Here is a 21,248-nt window from a genome sequence, read left to right as displayed (position 1 = left end):
TGGTAGTGTATTGAGAATTGACCAACTGCTGACATCACCAGGTGCATTTAAATGAAGAGAAAGTAAGCGGAAGAATTAGCATTCATGAAAACTAGTTTCGCAATAAAACTGCGTTTCACTAGAGAATGTTGAAGCTATAAAATTCATCCATGAATATTCGTTTTACTCTTAATTTTTTTTCTTTGCACGATTGCAGAAGTTATTAGTATTTAAAATATATTTAGACTCCACCAATTTTGTAGTAATAACCACCTTGATTATCCAATCTCTTTATATAAATTTAATTTTTAAACCGCAGTTCTCCTGAATTCATTATCTCAATTTAAAAACAGCGTCTGTTCGTTTTCTCACTTGTTTTATATATTTTTTTGCTTCTTTATTTTACATTTTACATATTTATATCGCATTTCGTTTTCCACATTGGAAATATACAATATGTATGCTCGAATTTACATTCTCTTAGTGACTAAATTTGTTTTTCCTCTTGTTTTTTTTTTGCATTCGGCTTGCTTGTGGCTTTCCTTTCATCCTACTGACACTACCCTTTCCGTCTTCAGTTTTCGTTGACACATGTTCCACATAGTTACAATTACAATTTGCTTTGTCACGTTTTTTGTTTCGATTGTTTTGTTTTTTTGTTAAACTCTGTCGCGCGTAATTAGCATTTTCTCTGTTCTGTTTGTTTTTGTTGAATTTCTCATTCGGTTTATTTTGTTTCCGTTTCGTTTATACGCCTATATCTGCTTAAATTACAAATCATTAAATTATTTTAACACGTACTTAGATTGGATTAGATTGTTACAGCTACCCGCCCATCGCCCGGAGCTTTTCAGTTGATGTTCTTTCAGTTGTCGCCGGCGTGGATCACTTGAAGTTGAGTTCCACGCACCGCCTTAACCTTCGACTTCGGGGGGCTATACCACCCCCTATTCCGCTTTCGTCCACCGCAGTCAGCCGCAACCGTAGCCACAACTTCAAAACTGGACACTCGCGCATCCTATTAATCTCCAGATACATCGCCACCGTCAATGTGGCTGCTGCTGCTGGTTAACGGCATGGCCAGGAGCGGTTCCGATTTAGCTACTACTCGGTATTGTACGTAACCTAAACGTGCGTAATGCGCTTGCAACTGCTGCAGGTGCGGAAGCTGATGCAGCAGAGGTGGTTGTGGCTGCGGCTGGGGGCGACTTCCCGGATGCTGCAAACGGCGTCGAAGCTGGCGTCACATCTCAGCTCATTGGGTCTGGTATTGTGGCATCGCAGCACTGTACATCATCTGGGGGGCAAGTGATCCATTCGCTGCAGCGGCCGCGGATGCTGCGGCGGCCGTCACACCGGGCACCACAGTTCCGGGCACGCCCCATGCCACATTCGGCGGCACCATGCGGTATCCAGCCGCTGAAAATTGTATGCAAGCTGATTAAGCCAAGGTCATGATTATTCAGGAGCTGAGAAAGGTATACTTACGGACTCCTCCCGCTTGCTGAGCACTGGTAGTGTAGGCGTAGGGATAGTAGCCCTGCTGCATGTACTGCGTCTGCATCTGGGTTGTGGGATAAGCCTGCAGGAACGCAAAAAGTTAGTTTCAATCATTTGTGTCATTGCATATTGAAGGAATGTATTACATACCGCAGGGGGATACCAGTAGCCCATCTGCTGGTACGCGTATGGATACTGCGCTGCAATCTGCTGGGGCGTCATCATTTGGCCGGGTATCGCCGCTCCCGTAGCGGCGGCGATCTGTTGCTGCGTCATCATCTGACCGGGCATACCCGCTCCAGCGGCAACTGCAGCATTGGCGGCTGCAACGGCGGCAACATTGGCAGAAGCTGCTGCCGCAGCAGCTGCGGCATTGAGGTTATTGGCCGAGTTATCGCCTCCGTTCTCTTTGCCCCAGAAGCACTTGACCAGGTTTCCATGAACCTCGCTGTTGTGCGTGTGCTCGATGGCGTGGGCGGCTGCCTCCTTGGTAACAAACTTGATGAACGAGAAGCCCTTGTCCTTAAAGACCCGCACGTCATGGATGGGACCAAACTGGACGAAGTGCTTGTGCATCAGGTCGTCGCTGATTACGTTCGGCGGGAATCCGCCACAGTATACGGTGGTGTTGGTGGGGCTCGACTGGTTGTACACTTCCTCGAAGGTGTGGCGTTGACTTCCCTTTACACCGGACCCGTTGCCCGGTCCGCCACCCATACCGCCTCCCTGGCCTCCGCCCTTGGAGGGCTCGCGCGGCGGGGGCAGCTTGCGCGTGGACCAATTGGTGCGTATCGACCGCGAGCCAATCCACTGGCCGTTCATCGCCTGGATGGCGTTCTCTGCCTCCGCCTTTTTCACAAACGACACGAAGGCGTAACCCTTTGACTTCATGGTGTGAGGGTCGCGCACAATGCGGCAGTTGGAGATCTCGCCGAATGGGGCGAAAGCCTCGCGCAGCGTCTCTGTCTCAATCTCGGGACTGAGGTCGCCCACGAATATGTGGTGGTGCGAACTGATGTCTGTCTTCGGCTGATTGCCGGGACTGGTGGCCCAGTTGACCTGCGAAGAGCATTCGTTTAATAAGTAATCAATTAATTTATGTCTAATTAACATTAACATGAGGGCTTTGGCGTGGGGAAAATGTGTGGGAAAAGAAGTAAGTAATGAGTCTTCAGAAATGAAACATGTTCAGAAACTTTGTGATAACTAAAGAGAGCAGGTTATCAGCTTACCTTGATTTCCTTATCGAGGAATAGGCGTTTATTCATGGCGGTCAGGGCTGTTGTGGCTGCCTGGTAGTTGGAATATTCGATGAAGGCATACGGATCGTTGCCCGGCTCACGAATGATTTTGCAGCTTTTGACGGGGCCCATTGTGCCGAAGAGGGCAATGAGCAGGTCCTCGGACACTGAGCTGTCCAGGTTGCCCACGTACAGGGTCTTCGGCTGCGACTCATCCATGGCTGTCGGATGTCCCGGGACTGCGGTTGCGATCGGGTTATACACTAGACTACAGCGACTGTCTCTACTGACTCTACACTCGGACCGGAATTGCAACAACTGCACCTGGCCGCATTAATCGGAAGGGGATGTATCAAAAATTTGCAGATTATGTTCCTAGCTACGTAAAAAATCTAAATAAGTATCTGCTAATGAAACAGGTGTCTTTGCGGCAATCTAATAGGTGCTAGCTGCTAACAGAGAACTCGGCTAAAGATTTGAATACTTTGATTTTCTACAACTTTCGACTCACTCTCGGCTTGGCTTGATTATTTGGATTATATAAACTATATATTCTCAATTAAGGTAGGTAAAACTATTTGCTTAACGCTGAGGTTCGTCGTTTATTGCTTTACTTCGTTCCTAATCTGGCGCCTAATTGAAAATTTCGTTAAACATCTATATGTATACGTATAAATATATCTGTCCTAACTAAACGCTAATGGAGTGTTTTGGAATATACGATTAGTCGCCTTATATATGTCTATAATCGGTTGACTTCCTTTCCTCGGGGCCTGGGATTCGGGGTTCCTTGGGGTACGCTACTTGGTACTTCAGAATCGCTCGATCCTTGATCAATCGATTTCCCGGATGATGATGTGTGATTATAAATAGTTGTCCGTTCCAATATACAGGATTGTATAAATGTACATATGAATACTTGGTTGCGACTACTTATTCTTGCTTTTTAGTACAAAAATTAGTTAGCTATGTTGAACAGTGTGAAAGTTCGCAGGTTGAGTTTAGTTTTCGGGTTTCGAAGCTGACCCCTGGAATCGCTGCTGCTGCAAAAGAGAGAGGTAAATTTGGGTTAGCTGTGGGCTGATAACCGGAAGAGTGGGACAAGGTCTAATGGCACATGATCGGTGGGCCTTAAAACAGGCGCAAATGATATGGATATAAATCGACGACCCCCGCCCCGCCCCCTTTTCGCATGCGGGGAACAAAGAAGGCGGCAAAGCAGTGCAGGGACACGCACACACAGACGCACGCTTACACACACTGGCGCACACAAAAAACACGGGGAGAGTGAGTGAGCTATCTTCATAGCGCGAGAGAAAGAGAGAGAGAGGGGGTGGAAAGGGCAGGGAAAGAGACTGCCTGCCTTTATAACAAAGCGAATGGCCAACAATTGACAATAGCCATTCATTCGCAACGAATTTGCGGACCTTGCAAAATGATTTAGTTTATAATTAATAAATTTCTGTATTCACATTATCCAAATTCTTTTTGGGCCACTCACGCACGGCACACACAAACGCACACTCAGGCACGCCAACGAAAAGAGGGCGAAAGAAGAACGTCGAAAATCGACTAGAAGATGAATGACCGTCGATAACAAAATGAGGAGAAAGAAAAACAGGGAAAAGGAAGAGAAAGATGTGGGAAATTTTGCGAAACCGGCGGGCGGGCGACACACACGGTTGCATTAGATTTGCGTTCTTGTTCTTCGCTCTTTGCGAAATCAAATTTTAATTTGCATAGCACTAAACTTGATTTTGATTATTTCTGCGACGACTGCGGCGGCGGCGATAGAAAATGTCAGTCAAAGTCACAGAACTGAAGAGACGGCGAAAAGGGAATGGCGGGGTGGTTTTTGTTGCTCATTTGCTGCTTATTTTCATCGTCTCTTTTTCGCACACACACACCGAAACATTAGCACCGACACGCACACACACACGCACAGAGAGGCGTCTTGCGCTGGTCTTTTTGTTTGCGTTTTGCTCACATGAGTCGCCACTTTTCTTTTGCTTTTGCTTTTTTTTCGCTTTTGGCTATTGAGTGTATTTAAACTAATGCCAATATACCAATACCAAGGCGATTTGAATGCGGGACTTTTCATTTGCCTTTCAGCTTGCCGCTATATGAACGTATATGTATGTATCTTGTTCGCTTTTGTGCTGCCATCTTTTAATGCCGCTCCCCCGCCTCCAACGACCGCCACGCCCCCGCCCCGACCCTGCTGCCTACCAGCGATGCCGAAAACTTTGCTTAACATTTAACGTCCCCACAGCCGCCGCACTTTAGTGCATTCGTTTAACGTCCATTGTTCAGACTAGGATTTCGCTGCCAAAATCCGCACTCTCTTCTTTTTTCTTTAATGCGCTCTCTGTGACGTGGCTGCGTTTGTAAATTTACCGCATTTTACTTGCTCTGCACTTTGTTCGCACTCTTCAATAGACGGTCAAGTTTAGCCGCTACCGGTTTGTATTAAATTTGCGAAACTTTCAATGTTTTTAGGGGCTGCAAATTTACGTTGAACGCGTCGCTAAAATTTTACCTTCGTCGTCTAAAATGCGAACTAATTAATGAGATTTTGTGTGCGAGAGCCAGGGCTGCCAACTTGCTGGGAAATAAAAACGCAATGGCGGCAAGCTGGGATATGCAATAAAAAGTGTGGAGCTGTTACGGATTCGTTATAATATTACTTACTTCGGAGTATTTAATGGATTTTCACCGGTAATATAACAAAGATCACACCTTAATTCGCGAGTTTAAGCCATTTTAAGTAACGTTATCGAAAAAGGGGCAACCCTAGGGCAGCCGATAACGCTTGCATCACCGCTTTCTCTTTCTAACACACGCATCCCGGGCGCAGATGCAGCACAAAGCAGAGTAGAAATAATAATCGTTATCGAAAAGGGAGATTGTCGAAATGGGCATAAATATTTTTATAAACAGTAAATATATAATTTCTTGTGGGGATCACATTAAATATGATGAGCTGTGCAGCCGAATTGCGGAGAACACAGTGAGTATGTCACGTATAAATTTCATAAGATTTGCTAATGGAGTCTTCATTTTACAGAATTTGCAACCTGAGGATTACTACCTAGTGAGCAATGGCAAGCGTCTGGATGGAAAACTTACATCTGGAGATGTTCACTGCGTTCTGCGTCAACTCGGTGGCAAAGGGGGATTTGGTTCCATGCTTCGCGCCATTGGTGCCCAAATTGAAAAGACTACCAACCGCGAGGCTTGCCGCGACCTGAGTGGACGTCGTTTGCGGGATATCAACGAGGAGAAGCGGGTGCGCGCCTGGCTGGAAAAGCAGGGCGAGCGGGAACGAGAGGCCGAGGAGCGGAAAAAGCGAAAAATCGAGAAGCTGCTGGCCGTGCCCAAGCACGACTTTAAGGATGACAAGTACGAGGAGGCCAGGGCTAACCTAACAGAAAAGGTTAACGACGCCTTCGAGGAGGGACTCAAGCAGGCCGAGGAGAACAAGGAGAAAGGGGTCGAGGAAGCCTCTACCAGTGGCACCAAAAGGAAATCCCCCGCCGAAGACAAGACCAAGGACAAAAAGAAGAAAAAGGGCACACTCTGGATAGGGGATGACATCTCCGGATCCGACTCTGACTCGGACGACAGCGAGGAGGAACCAGAAACAAAGAAAAAAGCTGTACAAAACTAGATATTTAACTTTTTTATTAAGTATTTAACTAAGACGTTTTTACCCCTACGCTTACCTGAAATTAAAGCAGCCCATAATAATATAAATACTTTTTTATTTAAAACTTGAAAGATTTAGATTTAATACTAAGAGGATAGTTAAGTAATTTATAAATATACATTTTAAGACAAAGAGAACGAAAAATCACGGTGACACAAACTGCGAAGAAACCCAGGCCAATCCCCATTTCAGGTTGGTCAGCATAAACTTTAATGCCTTGGTCCATTGCTCCTCCGAGTTAAACTGGATTCTGTAAAGAAACCATCATTATTATCCGCAAAATAGTTACTATTTTGAAACCTACTTAATGGAATAGGAATTTCCCGTAGAGGGATCGATGATCTTGCCCTTTTCCATCTTGTAGGGCAGCAGGAACTCGGTGTCGCGCTTCTCGACCTCCTTCTGGAACTGAGTGAGGCAGTCGAGGAATGCCACCATGGCAGCATCAAACTTGGTGTCCCAGAAAAACTTAAATCCGCCGCTGCCATACAGCGGGAGCTCTCGATTCTCGCCGAGCACCTCAACATACGAATGATTTCCAAAGGGTACTACGCGATACCGCTCAAAGGTCAAGCCAATCTTCCGAGCAAGCGCAGAGAGAAGGAGCACCGTTTGTCCCCAAGCGGCGTTGATCTCTGACCAATCAACGGATACAGAGGGCAATCGACCCAGCCTAAAGTTATTAATTGTACCGAAATGGCCGGCATGCCAGATGTGAAAGGTGATGTTGAATATGTTGGTGTCGCGCAGTTTGTCCAGCTGCTGTTTCGAGTACGCAATCTGACTCTCCAGACTTCGTTTGTCATCCTCGGTGAGCATAAGCTCACGTCTGTGCTTGGTGTACTCGCGCCAGTAGCTTTCCTCCTGCTCGTGCAGCTCCTCTCGCTCCTGTTCCTCCTGCGCAATGGCATCATTCAGTGATTGTTCTTCCTTTTTTAGCTCTGTCAGCTCCGACAGTAGCTGCTGCTCGCTGCGCTTCAGTTCATCAAGCTCCTTGTCTAGGGCCTCAACGTTGGGCGCTTCACGCTGCTGTTCCAGATCGTCCAAATACGCCTTGTACACATCCCATTCATCCTCGGCGATGCGCAGTTCCCGGTCCATGATTTCCAGCATGGAGTCGGCACACTCCTCGCACAGCGGATGATCAATCTCAGAGTTGGAAGAGAGGCAGTCGAACAGCTCCGCTTTCAGCTTGAAAGCGGCACTCATTTTCTTGTTGTCTCTGCCATCGGAAACCAGCATGAAGCCAGTGCCATTTATAGAGTCCGTAAGCCTGTAGGGCGGTACAAAGTGGTCGAAGCTGCTGGCGTCCTGCGGATCCAAAGTATTACCATTGTCTCCGTAGATGGGCACTGTAAAGACTGAATCATTAGACGGATTTCCATTGTATATCACCTATCACCTACAAGACAACTCAGCCATTGCGTGCACGCTTATCTTCTCCAGCTGCTCGTCCAGGACGATGGGCTGCAGGCAGCGCTGGCAGGCGAAGGACACCGCCTGCTTTTCCGCCTCGCTCATGGTCGCTGCTGTTTGTTGTCCTTCGATTTTTGCATACAATTAAATCTTTCACCGAGTGTAAAAACACAAATAATTCATCAGCTGATGGCAACTGCTGTCAGAGTTGCCACCCCCTTCGAAAAAGAGTGTGGAAAAATGGCGCAGTTAATCGGACAGTAAATTGTCAACCAACAACAACCTAGGACAGTAAAAAAGAAAAAAAAATAACAAAAATCCAGTTTTAAACAAAAACATTGCCTAATTGTGTCCGCCGGAGAAGCTTAAGCGTGCCGCGGAGCTGTAGGCCTTGACCACAATTCCCGCTGATAAGAGAGAACTCGAGGGGTTTGGCTATTGGTTTGTTTTGGTAAGCGAAAGAACATTAGACGAAGTGCCGTCGCCAGTGCTGCCAGCCTAGCTATTTTTTAGGTTGCTAAGAGAACCACGATTTCAGAAGACATATTTTTTTGTCAACTCAATTAATTTATCCTAAAACCTCAAAATAATTTACTAAAAGTTTAATAATGTTTCAAAAACAAGCAATACAATCAGTTTTAATAAGATTACGTCAATTGGGTAAGTTTCGTACTTAAAAATGTGAAATGACGTATTTAGCACCACACAACTAGCCAAAGTATTAAAGGTTAAGGACATTGACTTTCGCAATCTTTGTATTGTTGGTAAGCCGCAAACAATGATAAGCGAAGAAATTCAAAGAAAGGAATGTAAACATAAAAGATGTTATAACTAAATTGAGACTACTAAAGGTTTGCAATTAAAGCTGGACATATAACTACATAAAGTGTATTGCTAAGGAAAATTTAGGTTTTGAAAAGATTCCGTTATCAAGTTCGAAATTTCTAGCAGTTGGGCAGCCCGAATTTGGTCGCCCACAATCTAGCTTTTAAAAGCTGGCAGCACTGTCGGTGGTCACATTGTAGCCTCTTCGCATGTGACGGCCCATGGAAAACTTTCAGTCTCTTGCAGGCAGCACAGCGATACGGAAGCAACAATTGAAGCATCCAGAACTACTCCTCCTCCCACGAACATTTCACTTCTGACACAAGAGGGCCGACTGAACCAAAATTCCCCTTCACCGAATGCTAGTGTTTTGTTTTGCAACTGTTCCTAGGTTCCGACCGAATCTCTAGTTTTGCGGATCTACGCCGCTCAGTCATTTAAAAGCCAGCCAAATTTATCGCGCCAGATTAAACAAACAGAAACAAAAAAACAGAAGCCGAGACCAGTTCCACATCGTGCCATTTTTATCTGGGCATATAGGCAGACGTGATTACGTGATTAGTGCGGCGGGGGCTGCCGTTTATCAATAGCGAGAGCAACAATGGTTTCCTACTTCGTACCTCGTGGCCGCTTCCTGCTCAAGGCCGGCAATCTCAGACAGGTGGTGCAGCAGCAGCATCAGCCGACCCAGCTTCAGCTACAGCCCATCAAAGGACCACAGCCGCAGGCTCAGAATGCCAGTCTGCCGGTGGCCCGTCATCTGCGCCAGTTCTCCTCGAATCCCGTCTCCAAGGAGGCACCACTACACCACCGGCGCCCGCAGCATAAACAGCATCAGAATCCTAGTCAGGAGTTAGCACAGATTCGGCGCAATTTACTCTCGCGCTGGACGGGCTTCCTGTTGCGTTGGGCTCCAATGGGCATTTGTGTGTTCGGCGCCATCGAGTGGCAGTTGCAGAAGAATCGCTGCGAACGGGAGGGAAAACCACGGACAGCGTCCGAGCTCCAGTCGCGCATATACTGCTCCCTGCCGCTGCGCATAATTAGCCGATGCTGGGGCTGGCTGGCCGCTTGCTACTTGCCTCCGAGTCTGCGTCCCTATGTCTACGGATGGTATTCCAACACATTTAATGTCAATCTGAGCGAGGCCATGTATCCGGACTATGAGCACTACAATAGTTTGGCTGAATTCTTCACAAGACCACTTAAGGAGGGCGCTCGTGTCATCGATCAGCAGGCACCACTAGTCTCACCCGCCGATGGTAAGGTTCTACATTTTGGCAGCGCCTCGGACTCGCTGATAGAGCAGGTCAAGGGTGTGAACTACAGCATCGAGGACTTCCTTGGCCCACTAGAGACTGTGGAGCAGGCCAACTCCGGTGCTTCCTATGCTCAGGCCCTCAAAAAGAAGAGCGATGGTTCTACGGAGCTGTACCAGTGCGTGATATATCTGGCTCCCGGAGATTACCACAGATTCCACTCGCCCACCGCTTGGAAGCCCACCATTCGTCGTCACTTCTCCGGTGAACTGCTGTCCGTGAGCCCCAAAGTTGCTGGCTGGCTGCCAGGTCTGTTTTGCCTCAACGAACGTGTGCTGTACATGGGCCAGTGGAAGCACGGATTCTTTTCCTACACCGCCGTGGGTGCCACTAACGTGGGCTCCGTCGAAATCTACATAGATGCCGATCTGAAGACGAACCAATGGACTGGATTCAATGTCGGCAAACATCCGCCCAGCACCTACGAGTACGATGAACTGGTCCTGAACAAGGAAAAAACAGAAGCGCCCAAAGAGTTCGGCAAGGGGGATCTGGTTGGCCAGTTCAACATGGGCAGCACCATTGTCCTGCTCTTCGAGGCGCCAAAGAACTTCAAATTCGATATTATCGCCGGCCAGAAGATCCGCGTTGGCGAGTCCCTTGGCCACATCGCCGGCTCCAAATGAAAATAGGAGCCACAATTGTGTACCGTATCAGTGCAAAGTCCTTTACCCCCATCTGCTCACATCACTTGTTGTATTAGCATCAGACGCTCGTGTCCTAGGCAAATGTATTTTGTGAACATCCTGCGAAGCTAACTCTGTGTATTGTTGCCATTTCAGTAGTCATAAGCTATATTTTATACAATAAACTTCGAAATATATTTGAGAACAACAACAGACCATCAATTAACTCATTCAGGCACGCGCGTCTTAATTGGAACACCGATTGTTGAGGTGGGGCGTTATCAGGGGGCATTTTGATAAGTGATACCGGGCCGAAACGCAGTCGTTGAACCCCTCGTTGCCGAGGATTCAGAAAGACTAAGTCTGTGTCAGTGGCCAGCTTATCGGGCCAAATATTGCTCCCGGGGGGTTCACACCAACCTCCTTTGCGGATGAGGCACTATCAGTGAACCTGAAAATTAACCAAACCCATTCTGGTTTGACGAGCGCGTGCCGCTGCCGACGACAAGATGGCCAGACCAGTCGTCTATGCCTTGCGCCACAGAGTGTTTACATGAGCGCAGAATCCGGGATCGCAATCCATTCCGTTTAATTGATTCAATCAAGCCCGGACGCCGGGAATCTTGTTCGCTGAACTTATCAGGCGTTGACGGGTGATTTGGTTCCTGGCCTTGACACACACGAAGTACGTGAGTGTTATTTATTCGCCATGGCAACCGATTTGATTGCGAACCGAGCATCTGCGTCGGCGGCTTTAGGGCAATCAATAAGGGAATTTTGAATATGCCGCCTTCAGTGTTGTAAATGTTTAAATACAAGTATTAATTAAAGTCATTCGTTATGAATTCAAAAACATGAAGAATTGGTTTTATTTTAGCACATCACCCCATATTCTTATCAAGAAATGATTTTGGAATTAATTTTAAAAGTGCGCGCCAATTAAACTCACCACACTGTACAAATGAGGTGAATTGGGTTGAACAGCTGACAGCCGGCATTCATTTGTTGTTCTCTGTGATTTTACGTAATATTGTTATTTATTGTGAATTTAATTGTTTATAGAGCACATTAAAATGATGATGCGCCACTGTATGATGGCCTTGAGGGTCGCCAGATCCCAGATCCCGCTCAGCGCCGCCAGGAGCACTCAAAGCAATCTCCTCCAGCGTTTCTACGGCAGTCAAGCTCCTCAAATTGGAGTCGTGGACTACGATGTGGTCAAGAAACTGCCCAGCGAACCACAGAAACTGCTCATCGATGTCCGGGAGCCGGAGGAGCTGAAGGAAACTGGACAAATCCCCGCCAGCATCAACATTCCGCTGGGCGTGGTGAGCCAGGAATTGGCGGCCAGTGAGCAGCTTTTCAAATCCAAATATGGCAGGGAAAAACCAAAGCCAGATACGGAGATTATATTCCACTGCAAGATTGGCAAAAGGAGCCTTAAGGCTGCAGAAGCTGCCGCCGCTTTGGGATTCAAGAATGTTAAGAACTACCAGGGATCTTGGCTGGATTGGGCCGAACGAGAGGGTCTGCCCAAGTGATTAATATTGCTATGCGAATATATGGATAACCCATTATTTTGGTGTGTTTATTCCAGTCCCCCAAACAACCCGATTACTCACGTTTAAAAATAAACAATTATGTGCTTTGGCAATTCGTAAATAATATTTATTAATACTGCTTAATAGCATATTGGAACTAAGATATTTTTAGATATTTGAGTATTTTTGGTTATGAGATCAACATAGGCGGACTTTGCTCGACTTAGTCCACCTCCTCGACAGTGGGACCCTTGTAACCGCCCGCCTGCTGTCCACAATTTGGAGCCTGCTGCCCGTCTCCACCTCCCTTGTGCATCTTGGTCATGATGGGGCTGCAGAACTGGGTCAGTTCCTTCAGCTTGTGCTCGTACTCCTGCTTCTCGGCGGTGGTGTTGCTGTCCAACCATTTCACCGCCTCGCTGCAGCGCTCCAGAATGCTGCTCTTGTCGGTGGCACTGATGCGATCGCCACCATTCTCGGCCGCCTCCTTTACACTAAACACATAGCTCTCCAGTTGATTGCGGGCGGCGATCCGCTGGCGATGGCGCTCGTCCTCTTCGGCGTACATCTCCGCCTCACTAAGCATGCGATCAATGTCCGCCTGCGACAAGCGACCCTTGTCGTTCTTGATGGTTATGTTCTTGGCGTTTCCAGTGCCCTGCTCCATGGCGGTCACATTCAGGATACCGTTAGCGTCCAAATCGAAGGTGACGTCGATCTTGGGCACTCCTCTGGGTGCGGGCGGAATGCCAGTCAGATTGAAGGTGCCCAACACATTGTTGTCCTTGGTCAAAGCCCTCTCGCCCTCAAACACTTGAATGGTCACCGCCGGCTGGTTGTCGGTGAATGTGGTGAAGGTCTTGGACTGCTTGCACGGAATGCGGCAGTTGCGTTCGATCAGCTTGGTCATCACCCCGCCGGCGGTCTCGATACCCAACGAGAGTGGAGCAACATCGACTAGTAGGACGTCCTTGATCTGGCTGCTGTTGTCACCCGACAGAATGGCAGCCTGGATGGCTGCTCCGTATGCTACCGCCTCGTCCGGATTGATTGACAAGTTCAGGCTCTTTCCGCCGAAGAAACCCTGCAGCAGGTTCTGAACCTTCGGAATACGGGTTGAGCCTCCAACCAGCACGATGTCATGGATCTGACTCTTGTCCATCTTGGCGTCATTGAGTGCCTTCTCAACGGGCTGCAGTGTGTTGCGGAAGAGGTCACCGCACAGTTCCTCGAATCTGGCGCGGCTCACCTTGGAGTAGAAGTCGTGTCCCTCATACAGGGCGTCAATCTCCAGCGAAGCCTCCGTGCTGGAGGAAAGGGTGCGCTTAGCGCGTTCGGCTGCCGTGCGAAGGCGACGTAGTGCGCGTGGGTTGGAGCGCAAATCCTTCTTGTACTTGCGCTTAAACTCCTCGGCAAAGTGGGTAACCAATCGGTTGTCAAAGTCCTCGCCACCTAGATGGGTGTCTCCGGCCGTGGAGCGCACCTCAAACAGAGATCCCTCGTCAATGGTCAAGATGGAGACGTCAAAGGTACCACCGCCCAGATCGAAAATAAGCACATTGCGCTCTCCCTTCAGATTCTTGTCCAGGCCGTAGGCCAGTGCCGCCGCCGTAGGCTCGTTGATGATGCGGAGCACATTGAGGCCAGCGATGGCGCCAGCATCCTTTGTTGCCTGGCGCTGCGAGTCGTTGAAGTAGGCCGGCACAGTGATGACGGCGTCCTTCACTGTAGTGCCCAGATAGGCTTCTGCGGTTTCCTTCATTTTGATGAGTACCATCGAGCTAATCTCCTCGGGAGCGAAGCGCTTCTCCGCGCCCTTGAACTCAACGCTCATCTTTGGCTTGCCGTTGTCATTGATCACTTTGAACGGCCAGTGCTTCATGTCCTCCTGGATCTTGGAATCGTCGAAACGACGTCCAATCAGACGCTTGGCATCGAAGACCGAGTTTTTGGGATTCATGGCCACCTGGTTCTTGGCCGCATCTCCAATGAGGCGTTCCGAGTCCGTGAAGGCCACGTACGATGGGGTGGTACGGTTACCCTGGTCGTTGGCGATGATCTCCACCTTTCCGTGCTGGAAGACACCCACGCAGGAGTACGTGGTGCCCAAATCGATTCCAATGGCTGGCATCTTGGCTGTTTCTCTTGCTTTCTGGTTTAAACTTGGCTGCGTTTTCTTATGGATAGTTTTCACTTATTTTAATTTTTGGAGTTATGCTTTTTCACTTGGTAAAGACTTTTCAGTTTTCAACTGTCACTCTGAAATGTTTTCTTTACTTTTTGTTTGCTGAAGTGTTTTCACTTTGGCTGTTTGATTTCAAATGTAGCGGCTGGGAAATTTGCGCCGCTATTTATACTCATTCGACGGGAGGGGAAAATTCGAGATTTCCCTGCGAGAAAAGGCCAGAACATTCCAGTAGTGCGAGCGAGTCAACTAGTGTGCACTTCGCAGGGGAAATTGTCAGTTGAAAGGAGTAGAAAGTTCAGGAACAATCGAGGGATATATTTTTTATTGCCATAGGTCAGCATTCCAAGTGGCCATAAAACTAAATTCGTATGCAAGCTATTATTGGCTGACTAACGTATTAATACATTAAGCCATTCATATTTTTAGATTCTGTTTATTTGGTTTATTGACGTCTCTATAATTATATGTGCATGGACATCTACCATACGCATATATATTTCTTCTGATTCGAATATTTCCCCTGCAGAAAAGACATACAATTAGCTTAAATGTTAATTGTACTTTTAAAAGTTGATCGTATCCAACTTTATAGATTAACTAGGAAAGTACTATTCTTAGAAGTCGGACTGACATAACCAGGATATATGGAATATTTAGATCTTAATTTTATATTTTGTGTTTTATTTGAGTTTATAACATATATACATATGTATATAAATCTTTACATAAAGACATGGGCAATTATAACATTTATAGATGCAAGACCAAGTGCCAAAAATCGCATTTTGATTTATTTATTTACATATATACATAAACGCATATGTATGTTTCTATATATAAAAGATTTTCGACCGATTTTCATGACTTAAATTTCCATAAATTATCCCTTAATGAGGAAATGCATTTTGTTTACAAGTTGCATTTTATAAACAAAGACGACCGATAGCAATCGGTTGTAGTTAAATCGAAATGGAAATTGTACTATCGCTTATTCATCCTATCGATAGTTTGTCTACACCCTACCATCTCTGGCGTCTGATATTGGTGGCGTTAGCTGGATACGGTCATACTGTCATAAGAAGAAAAAAAAGTTAATTTCGCGCTCATATTGTTATTTTTCTTCGCTATTTGTCGTAACCGAGCGTGTGAATGACTGAAGAGGACGACGATGTGGCCCAAAGGGTGGCGACGGCGCCCGTCCGCAAGCCGGACGACGAGACGGCCTTCTTGGAGTACATCGAAATGGAGAATTTCAAGTCCTACCGCGGTCACATAGTTGTGGGTCCACTGAAGCAATTCAACGCGGTTATTGGACCCAACGGATCCGGCAAGTCCAACTTCATGGATGCCATCAGTTTCGTGATGGGCGAGAAGACCAGCAGTTTGCGAGTGAAGCGCCTCAACGACCTGATCCACGGCTCTTCCATTGGAAAGCCCATTTCCCGCAGTTGCTATGTGACGGCCAAGTTTGTGCTCAATCAGGATAGCCACATGGACTTCCAGCGGGCCGTTATCGGCGGCTCCTCGGAATACCGCATCAACGGAGAGGTTCGCATTGACAACTAATCCTCTTATTGGCCACCTAATTGTTTCACCCTTTCAGAGCGTATCGAGCAGCACATACTTGAACAAGCTAGAGAAAATTGGCATCAATGTAAAGGCCAAGAACTTCTTAGTATTCCAAGGAGCTGTTGAGAACATAGCCATGAAGACACCCAAGGAACGTACCGCTCTGTTTGAGGAAATTAGCGGGTAACTTTTACATTTTTTGCCAAATATCAATGATTTTCTAGCCCGTGATTTCCATTTCCAGTTCTGGCTTGCTTAAGGATGACTATAATCGCCTCAAGCAGGAAATGATTGTGGCCGAGGAGGAGACGCAGTTTACTTACCAAAAGAAGAAGGGCATCGCGGCGGAACGAAAAGAGGCCAAACACGAAAAGATGGAAGCCGATCGCTACACTCGTCTGCAAAACGAATACGTATGACTTTGATTTCTTTCAACTCGATCCAATTAGTTACACCTTTTTATTCCAACAGAATGAGAAGCAAGTGGAGTATCAACTGTTTAGGCTATTTCACGTGGAGAGGGACGTCCGGAAGTATACGAGCGATTTGGAGGTGAGGCAGCAGGAAGTTAAAGTAGTCGAACAGCGAAAAGAAGCCGCCGATGAAATCTTGCGGGAAAAGAAAAAGGATGCCGGAAAAATAACCCGAGACCTGGCCAAAATCGATCAGGAAATCAGAGAGTTTGAAACGCAGATGAACAAACGCAGGCCGCTTTACATCAAGGCCAAAGAGAAAGTTACCCACTGCAAGAAGAAGCTCGTTTCTCTACAAAAGACTTTGGAAACTGCCAGGGAGGCGGACAATGCCCATCAGTCGGACATACGGAAACTGGAGAAGCAGTTGGCTGATGTGGAGGCCCTGAAAAAACGTTTTGAGGACGAGATCGAGAACGAGTCGCAGCGCCGGGGCAAAAGCGTCAACATGGAAGAGGGCCTTGTGCAAGAGTACGATCGCCTCAAGCAGGAGGCGGAGGCTACAGCTACCCAGTACCGTTCAGAGCTGGACTCAGTTAACCGGGAGCAAAAATCCGAACAGGACACGCTAGATGGGGAGACTAATCGTCGCGCCTCCGTGGAGGAGTCTTTCAAAAAGCTCACATTACAGCGCGAGGAAGCTGTTAAGCGTCGAGACAAACTGATGGATCACATCAAGTCATCCCAGGCCGCCTTGGAGGAGCAGAACCGGATCAAGGACGAGCTTCGCCGAGATGTTGGCACATCCAAGGAAAAGATTGCCGAAAAGCAACGCGAGCTGGAGGACGTACGCGATCAACTGGGCGATGCCAAGAGCGACAAGCACGAGGATGCTCGTAGGAAAAAGAAGCAGGAGGTGGTGGAGCTCTTTAAGAAACAGGTACCAGGAGTGTACGACCGTATGATTAACATGTGTCAGCCCACGCACAAGCGCTACAATGTGGCGGTCACCAAAGTTTTGGGCAAGTTCATGGAAGCCATCATTGTGGACACCGAGAAGACGGCTCGTCACTGCATTCAGGTTGGTTTCAGATGGTCAGCTGGGATTTGAATACATTCTTAATTATATTTTTTTTACAGATCTTGAAGGAGCAAATGCTGGAAGTGGAAACCTTCTTGCCTTTGGACTATCTGCAAGTTAAGCCTCTGAAGGAACGTCTTCGTAACATCAGCGATCCACGTAACGTGCGGTTGGTTTTCGATGTACTAAAGTTTGAGCCTCAAGAGATCGAACGAGCGGTTCTCTTCGCCACAGGCAACGCTCTTGTCTGTGAGACTCCCGAGGACGCAATGAAAGTGGCCTATGAGATAGACCGATCACGTTTCGATGCTCTGGCTCTGGACGGAACATTCTACCAGAAATCGGGTCTCATATCTGGCGGCAGTCACGATCTGGCTCGCAAAGCCAAGCGTTGGGACGAGAAGCACATGGCTCAGCTGAAAATGCAGAAAGAGCGCCTCCAGGAAGAGCTCAAGGAGCTGGTGAAGAAGTCACGTAAGCAGAGTGAGCTCGCCACTGTGGAGTCGCAGATTAAGGGTCTGGAAAACAGGCTTAAATACAGTATGGTCGATTTGGAGTCCTCCAAGAAGTCAATTAGCCAGTATGACAATCAGTTACAACAGGTCCAAACCCAGCTGGATGATTTTGGAGTGAGTTTACATTTTAAATTATAAAATGAACCCATAGTTATATTTTATCTCAATTTTGCAGCCCAAGATCCTTGAGATCGAGCGTCGGATGCAAAACCGCGAAGAGCACATCCAGGAAATCAAAGAAAACATGAACAATGTGGAGGACAAAGTGTATGCCTCCTTCTGCCGCCGCTTGGGCGTGAAGAACATCCGGCAGTACGAGGAGCGTGAACTGGTCATGCAGCAGGAGCGAGCGCGTAAGCGGGCCGAGTTCGAGCAGCAGATAGATTCCATTAACTCGCAGCTGGACTTCGAGAAACAAAAGGACACGAAGAGTAAGTATATAAAATAATATGCCTTTGAAGTTTCTAAACAAATGCCATCCCAGAGAACGTTGAGCGGTGGGAGCGCAGCGTACAGGATGAGGAAGATGCCCTAGAGGGCCTCAAATTAGCTGAGGCGCGCTATCTGAAGGAAATCGACGAAGACAAGGAGAAAATGGAAAAGTTCAAGCAGGACAAGCTGGCCAAAAAGCAAGCCGTGGATGACATGGAGGAGGACATATCTAAAGCCCGCAAGGATGTGGCAAACTTGGCCAAGGAAATCCATAACGTGGGCAGTCATTTATCTTCGGTAGAGTCTAAGATCGAGGCCAAGAAAAACGAGCGACAGAACATATTGTTGCAAGCAAAGGTAAGTTGAATTATTTACTTTTATAACCCATTATTTTGTGTTACATTGTGATCACTCCGTAGACCGATTGCATCGTGGTGCCACTGTTGCGCGGCTCGCTGGACGACGCGGTGCGACAAAGCGATCCGGATGTCCCATCCACCTCTGCAGCAATAGAAAATATGTGAGTCTATTCAATTACAGGCTCAAAAATAACCTTATTAAAATAACTAATGTATTTCCAGTATTGAAGTGGATTATACATCTCTACCACGAGAGTATACGAAGCTGAAGGATGACTCCGCCTTTAAGAAGACCCACGAATTGCTTCAAAAGGACCTGCAAAGCAAGCTGGACGTCTTGGAGCGCATACAGACGCCCAACATGAAGGCCTTGCAGAAACTCGATGCCGTGACGGAAAAAGTGCAATCCACCAATGAGGAGTTTGAGAACGCGCGAAAGAAAGCAAAGAAGGCCAAGGCGGCATTTGAACGGGTGAAGAACGAACGCTCCTCTCGCTTTGTTGCCTGTTGCCAGCACATATCCGACGCCATTGACGGTATCTACAAGAAGTTGGCTCGCAACGAGGCAGCCCAGGCCTATATCAGTCCTGATAATCCCGAAGAACCATATCTGGATGGTATTAACTACAATTGTGTAGCGCCCGGCAAACGTTTCCAACCCATGAATAACTTGAGTGGTGGCGAAAAAACAATCGCGGCCTTGGCCCTGCTTTTCTCCACCCACAGGTATGCGGATATTATTACTTGCCATATGTTGAAAACAATTATTAATATTTTTGTGTGCAGCTTTCATCCAGCGCCGTTCTTTGTTCTCGACGAGATTGATGCCGCCTTGGACAACACAAATATTGGCAAAGTCGCTTCGTATATAAGGGATCACACAACCAACCTGCAGACCATCGTCATCTCCTTGAAGGAAGAGTTCTATGGTCATGCGGATGCTCTCGTGGGCATTACACCTGGGGTAGGTAATCAAGTGGAGTAAGTTGGGCCCAGTCTAAATTTAGTTTTCTCTTCCAGGAAGGTGATTGTCTCGTATCCAATGTTTACATCATGGACTTGACAATGTTCGAGGACACGTAAAGATCAAATGTCGGATGTATTATAAGTATTAGATGTAAGTTTAAAGTAAATCTCGAGATTTCCAATTAATAAAGCCAGTAAATGTGTAGACCTACGATTTCGTAATCTATTTTATTACACTCAAGCAATTATACTTACTGCAAGGAAAGATAGGAACCACTTAGTTGTTTTAAAAATATGTTCTGCAACTTTAATAGTTTCCTTTATTTAGGCTTGCGTTGGTTGTACTGTACCGGAGAAAATAAAATGTGTTTGGATGTGTGAAATAGTTCGATTGATGAATGCTTTTTGGTATATGTAAAACAACTGGGTTTTTGCTTTTAGTTTCAATTTTTAGTTTTTCTCTTTTTTTTCTTCACGTAAAAAACTTTTTGTATTTCTTCAAGAACAAAAACAAACAATTTGATTATTCAGTTTCGGTGTGTATCATTAATTTAAAATAATCATTGCAAACAGATAAATACAGCATCAGCTAGTTGGTGTGTCAGTTTCATTGATTTACTATCTTGTGTGTTGGCTGCCTGCCGACTATGATGATAATCGATAAGGCTACAACACAAGGGCACGCCTGTGGGAGGAGTGGTCCAATTGTGTAAAAGGATTGAGATAAGGTTTGGTAAATTAATACAAAATAAACTAGGATAGATAAGCCAGATTCTAGGGGCTTCGGTCTTAGGTTTTGGGCAGTTTGGGGGACTCTGATTTTCTTTAATAGGGAATGCCTAATGTAAACTTTATACATACGAACTAAAATATTTATGGCGTTTCATATATACACACACACACTTTGTAAACTCGTTTAAAATACAAAGATTTGTCTCATTAGCGCTTAAATATTAATTTGCCTTTCTGTGGATTTGTTGTTTCGGGTTGTCCTCGCTGTCGATGCGGTTGGATTCATTGGTTGGTTGATGCTTCGATTGCGGATGAGGTTGAGATGTTCTGGTGTGTCCAGGTTGGTTTATTGTGCTCGCTGTTGGTGTATAACTCCTGTCTGTGCTGTCGATGAACTTGTGACTGTTGCTGCTTTCACTAGCGACTTATATTATCTGTTTGTGTAATTATTGTTTTTGTTTTTCTTTTGTTTATAGTTATTCACTGAATTTCAGCTTTTCAATGGGCCTTTATTACTGCAAAATAAAAGAAGAAAATTGGTTCTTTAATTAGATAATTGTATGATAACCAGTGCTGGTAATTTCCCTTCCCAAACCATTAAGTTTATTAAATTCACGAATATCTTGATCATCGAGAGTTTTCATCACGATCTGCCATATCTTGCATTGAAGCCGTATTTATTTCTATTAAAGAGGTTTCCCAGCTTACGATTTCGACGTCTCGGTCTGCGTATGGTACAGGTGGTATTCGAATTACCAGATTAGTTTGCGAATTACAAATGACAAGATATTTCTGACAGCTACAAGTATATCTAGGCGGCAGAGTGAGTAAAACCTT

At 46.4% G+C, this 21,248-nt stretch overlaps 8 protein-coding genes across 13 annotated transcripts in view; 4 read left to right on the top strand and 4 right to left on the bottom strand.

Annotated features, from left to right (window-relative positions):
- Positions 1–338: 338 nt before the first annotated feature.
- Positions 339–5,382, bottom strand: LOC6538791 (nucleolysin TIAR). 4 transcript variants are annotated; one of them, XM_015193549.3, is made up of 5 exons: positions 5,260–5,382; positions 2,712–3,763; positions 1,630–2,538; positions 1,468–1,561; positions 339–1,416 (listed from the first exon to the last, which is right to left on the bottom strand). In XM_015193549.3, the coding sequence occupies exons 2-5, from the start codon at positions 2,937–2,939 to the stop codon at positions 1,235–1,237; spliced, it is 1,413 nt and encodes a 470-aa protein (XP_015049035.1). In that variant the 5' UTR covers positions 2,940–3,763; positions 5,260–5,382; the 3' UTR covers positions 339–1,234. The 4 variants fall into 4 exon arrangements, with proteins under 4 accessions (XP_015049035.1, XP_015049037.1, XP_002099304.1 ...); XM_015193551.3 differs by having other exon boundaries at positions 5,118–5,271; XM_002099268.4 differs by having other exon boundaries at positions 339–1,398; positions 5,118–5,270.
- A 22-nt stretch (positions 5,383–5,404) lies between these two features.
- LOC6538790 (replication stress response regulator SDE2) lies at positions 5,405–6,476 on the top strand. Its single transcript, XM_002099267.3, has 2 exons — positions 5,405–5,730; positions 5,788–6,476. The coding sequence occupies exons 1-2, from the start codon at positions 5,635–5,637 to the stop codon at positions 6,388–6,390; spliced, it is 699 nt and encodes a 232-aa protein (XP_002099303.1). The 5' UTR covers positions 5,405–5,634; the 3' UTR covers positions 6,391–6,476.
- A 10-nt stretch (positions 6,477–6,486) lies between these two features.
- Positions 6,487–8,105, bottom strand: LOC6538789 (beclin-1-like protein). The gene is made up of 3 exons (XM_002099266.4): positions 7,836–8,105; positions 6,734–7,781; positions 6,487–6,679 (listed from the first exon to the last, which is right to left on the bottom strand). The coding sequence occupies exons 1-3, from the start codon at positions 7,948–7,950 to the stop codon at positions 6,574–6,576; spliced, it is 1,269 nt and encodes a 422-aa protein (XP_002099302.1). The 5' UTR covers positions 7,951–8,105; the 3' UTR covers positions 6,487–6,573.
- A 17-nt stretch (positions 8,106–8,122) lies between these two features.
- Positions 8,123–10,826, top strand: LOC6538788 (phosphatidylserine decarboxylase proenzyme, mitochondrial). 2 transcript variants are annotated; one of them, XM_002099265.4, is made up of 2 exons: positions 8,123–8,296; positions 8,917–10,826. In XM_002099265.4, the coding sequence occupies exon 2, from the start codon at positions 9,272–9,274 to the stop codon at positions 10,613–10,615; it is 1,344 nt and encodes a 447-aa protein (XP_002099301.1). In that variant the 5' UTR covers positions 8,123–8,296; positions 8,917–9,271; the 3' UTR covers positions 10,616–10,826. The 2 variants fall into 2 exon arrangements, with proteins under 2 accessions (XP_002099301.1, XP_039232716.1); XM_039376782.2 differs by having other exon boundaries at positions 8,907–10,826.
- A 766-nt stretch (positions 10,827–11,592) lies between these two features.
- Positions 11,593–12,277, top strand: LOC6538787 (rhodanese domain-containing protein CG4456). The gene has a single exon (XM_002099264.3). It carries the CDS (start codon positions 11,689–11,691, stop codon positions 12,154–12,156), a length of 468 nt encoding a protein of 155 aa, XP_002099300.1. The 5' UTR covers positions 11,593–11,688; the 3' UTR covers positions 12,157–12,277.
- Positions 12,259–14,486, bottom strand: LOC6538786 (heat shock protein 68). Its single transcript, XM_002099263.3, has one exon. It carries the CDS (start codon positions 14,285–14,287, stop codon positions 12,380–12,382), a length of 1,908 nt encoding a protein of 635 aa, XP_002099299.1. The 5' UTR covers positions 14,288–14,486; the 3' UTR covers positions 12,259–12,379.
- An 897-nt stretch (positions 14,487–15,383) lies between these two features.
- On the top strand, positions 15,384–19,890 carry LOC6538785 (structural maintenance of chromosomes protein 1A). The gene is made up of 11 exons (XM_002099262.4): positions 15,384–15,892; positions 15,948–16,096; positions 16,158–16,326; positions 16,385–17,407; positions 17,467–18,036; positions 18,098–18,353; positions 18,407–18,711; positions 18,774–18,874; positions 18,936–19,439; positions 19,500–19,677; positions 19,734–19,890. The coding sequence occupies exons 1-11, from the start codon at positions 15,494–15,496 to the stop codon at positions 19,794–19,796; spliced, it is 3,717 nt and encodes a 1,238-aa protein (XP_002099298.1). The 5' UTR covers positions 15,384–15,493; the 3' UTR covers positions 19,797–19,890.
- An 89-nt stretch (positions 19,891–19,979) lies between these two features.
- LOC6538783 (eukaryotic translation initiation factor 4E type 2) overlaps positions 19,980–21,248 on the bottom strand; it is a 44,882-nt gene continuing 43,613 nt past the window's right edge. The window contains exon 4 of one of the 2 annotated variants that reach the window (XM_002099260.4): positions 19,980–20,926. In XM_002099260.4, the coding sequence (XP_002099296.1) occupies positions 20,902–20,926 (25 nt within the window). In that variant the 3' untranslated portion in view covers positions 19,980–20,901. Of the gene's footprint in view, positions 21,137–21,248 lie in introns of both variants that reach the window. The other variant, XM_015193543.3, reaches the window with a different exon arrangement.

This window comes from Drosophila yakuba, chromosome 3R (genome assembly GCF_016746365.2).
Source record: "Drosophila yakuba strain Tai18E2 chromosome 3R, Prin_Dyak_Tai18E2_2.1, whole genome shotgun sequence".
Lineage (NCBI taxonomy): Eukaryota > Metazoa > Arthropoda > Insecta > Diptera > Drosophilidae > Drosophila > Drosophila yakuba.
This window is presented reverse-complemented; position numbering and strand designations above follow the sequence as displayed.

What these genes read in the sequence shown, in the direction of transcription:
- LOC6538785 (XM_002099262.4), top strand. Translation starts at nt 15,494, where the DNA reads ATGACTGAAGAGGACGACGATGTGGCCCAAAGGGTGGCGACGGCGCCC. An exon ending in AATACCGCATCAACGGAGAG is followed by an intron (nt 15,893 to 15,947) that starts GTTCGCATTGAC and finishes TCACCCTTTCAG; the next exon opens with AGCGTATCGAGCAGCACATA. An exon ending in CGGCTCGTCACTGCATTCAG is followed by an intron (nt 17,408 to 17,466) that starts GTTGGTTTCAGA and finishes TTTTTTTTACAG; the next exon opens with ATCTTGAAGGAGCAAATGCT.
- LOC6538790 (XM_002099267.3), top strand. Translation starts at nt 5,635, where the DNA reads ATGGGCATAAATATTTTTATAAACAGTAAATATATAATTTCTTGTGGG. An exon ending in GCCGAATTGCGGAGAACACA is followed by an intron (nt 5,731 to 5,787) that starts GTGAGTATGTCA and finishes TTCATTTTACAG; the next exon opens with AATTTGCAACCTGAGGATTA.
- LOC6538786 (XM_002099263.3), bottom strand. Translation starts at nt 14,287, where the DNA reads ATGCCAGCCATTGGAATCGATTTGGGCACCACGTACTCCTGCGTGGGT.
- LOC6538791 (XM_015193549.3), bottom strand. Translation starts at nt 2,939, where the DNA reads ATGGATGAGTCGCAGCCGAAGACCCTGTACGTGGGCAACCTGGACAGC. An exon ending in GCTACTGGTATCCCCCTGCG is followed by an intron (nt 1,562 to 1,629) that starts GTATGTAATACA and finishes GCGTTCCTGCAG; the next exon opens with GCTTATCCCACAACCCAGAT. An exon ending in TCAGCAAGCGGGAGGAGTCC is followed by an intron (nt 1,417 to 1,467) that starts GTAAGTATACCT and finishes TGGCTTAATCAG; the next exon opens with CTTGCATACAATTTTCAGCG.
- LOC6538789 (XM_002099266.4), bottom strand. Translation starts at nt 7,950, where the DNA reads ATGAGCGAGGCGGAAAAGCAGGCGGTGTCCTTCGCCTGCCAGCGCTGC. An exon ending in CGCAATGGCTGAGTTGTCTT is followed by an intron (nt 7,782 to 7,835) that starts GTAGGTGATAGG and finishes CAGTCTTTACAG; the next exon opens with TGCCCATCTACGGAGACAAT. An exon ending in GGAAATTCCTATTCCATTAA is followed by an intron (nt 6,680 to 6,733) that starts GTAGGTTTCAAA and finishes GTTTCTTTACAG; the next exon opens with AATCCAGTTTAACTCGGAGG.
- LOC6538787 (XM_002099264.3), top strand. Translation starts at nt 11,689, where the DNA reads ATGATGATGCGCCACTGTATGATGGCCTTGAGGGTCGCCAGATCCCAG.
- LOC6538788 (XM_002099265.4), top strand. Translation starts at nt 9,272, where the DNA reads ATGGTTTCCTACTTCGTACCTCGTGGCCGCTTCCTGCTCAAGGCCGGC.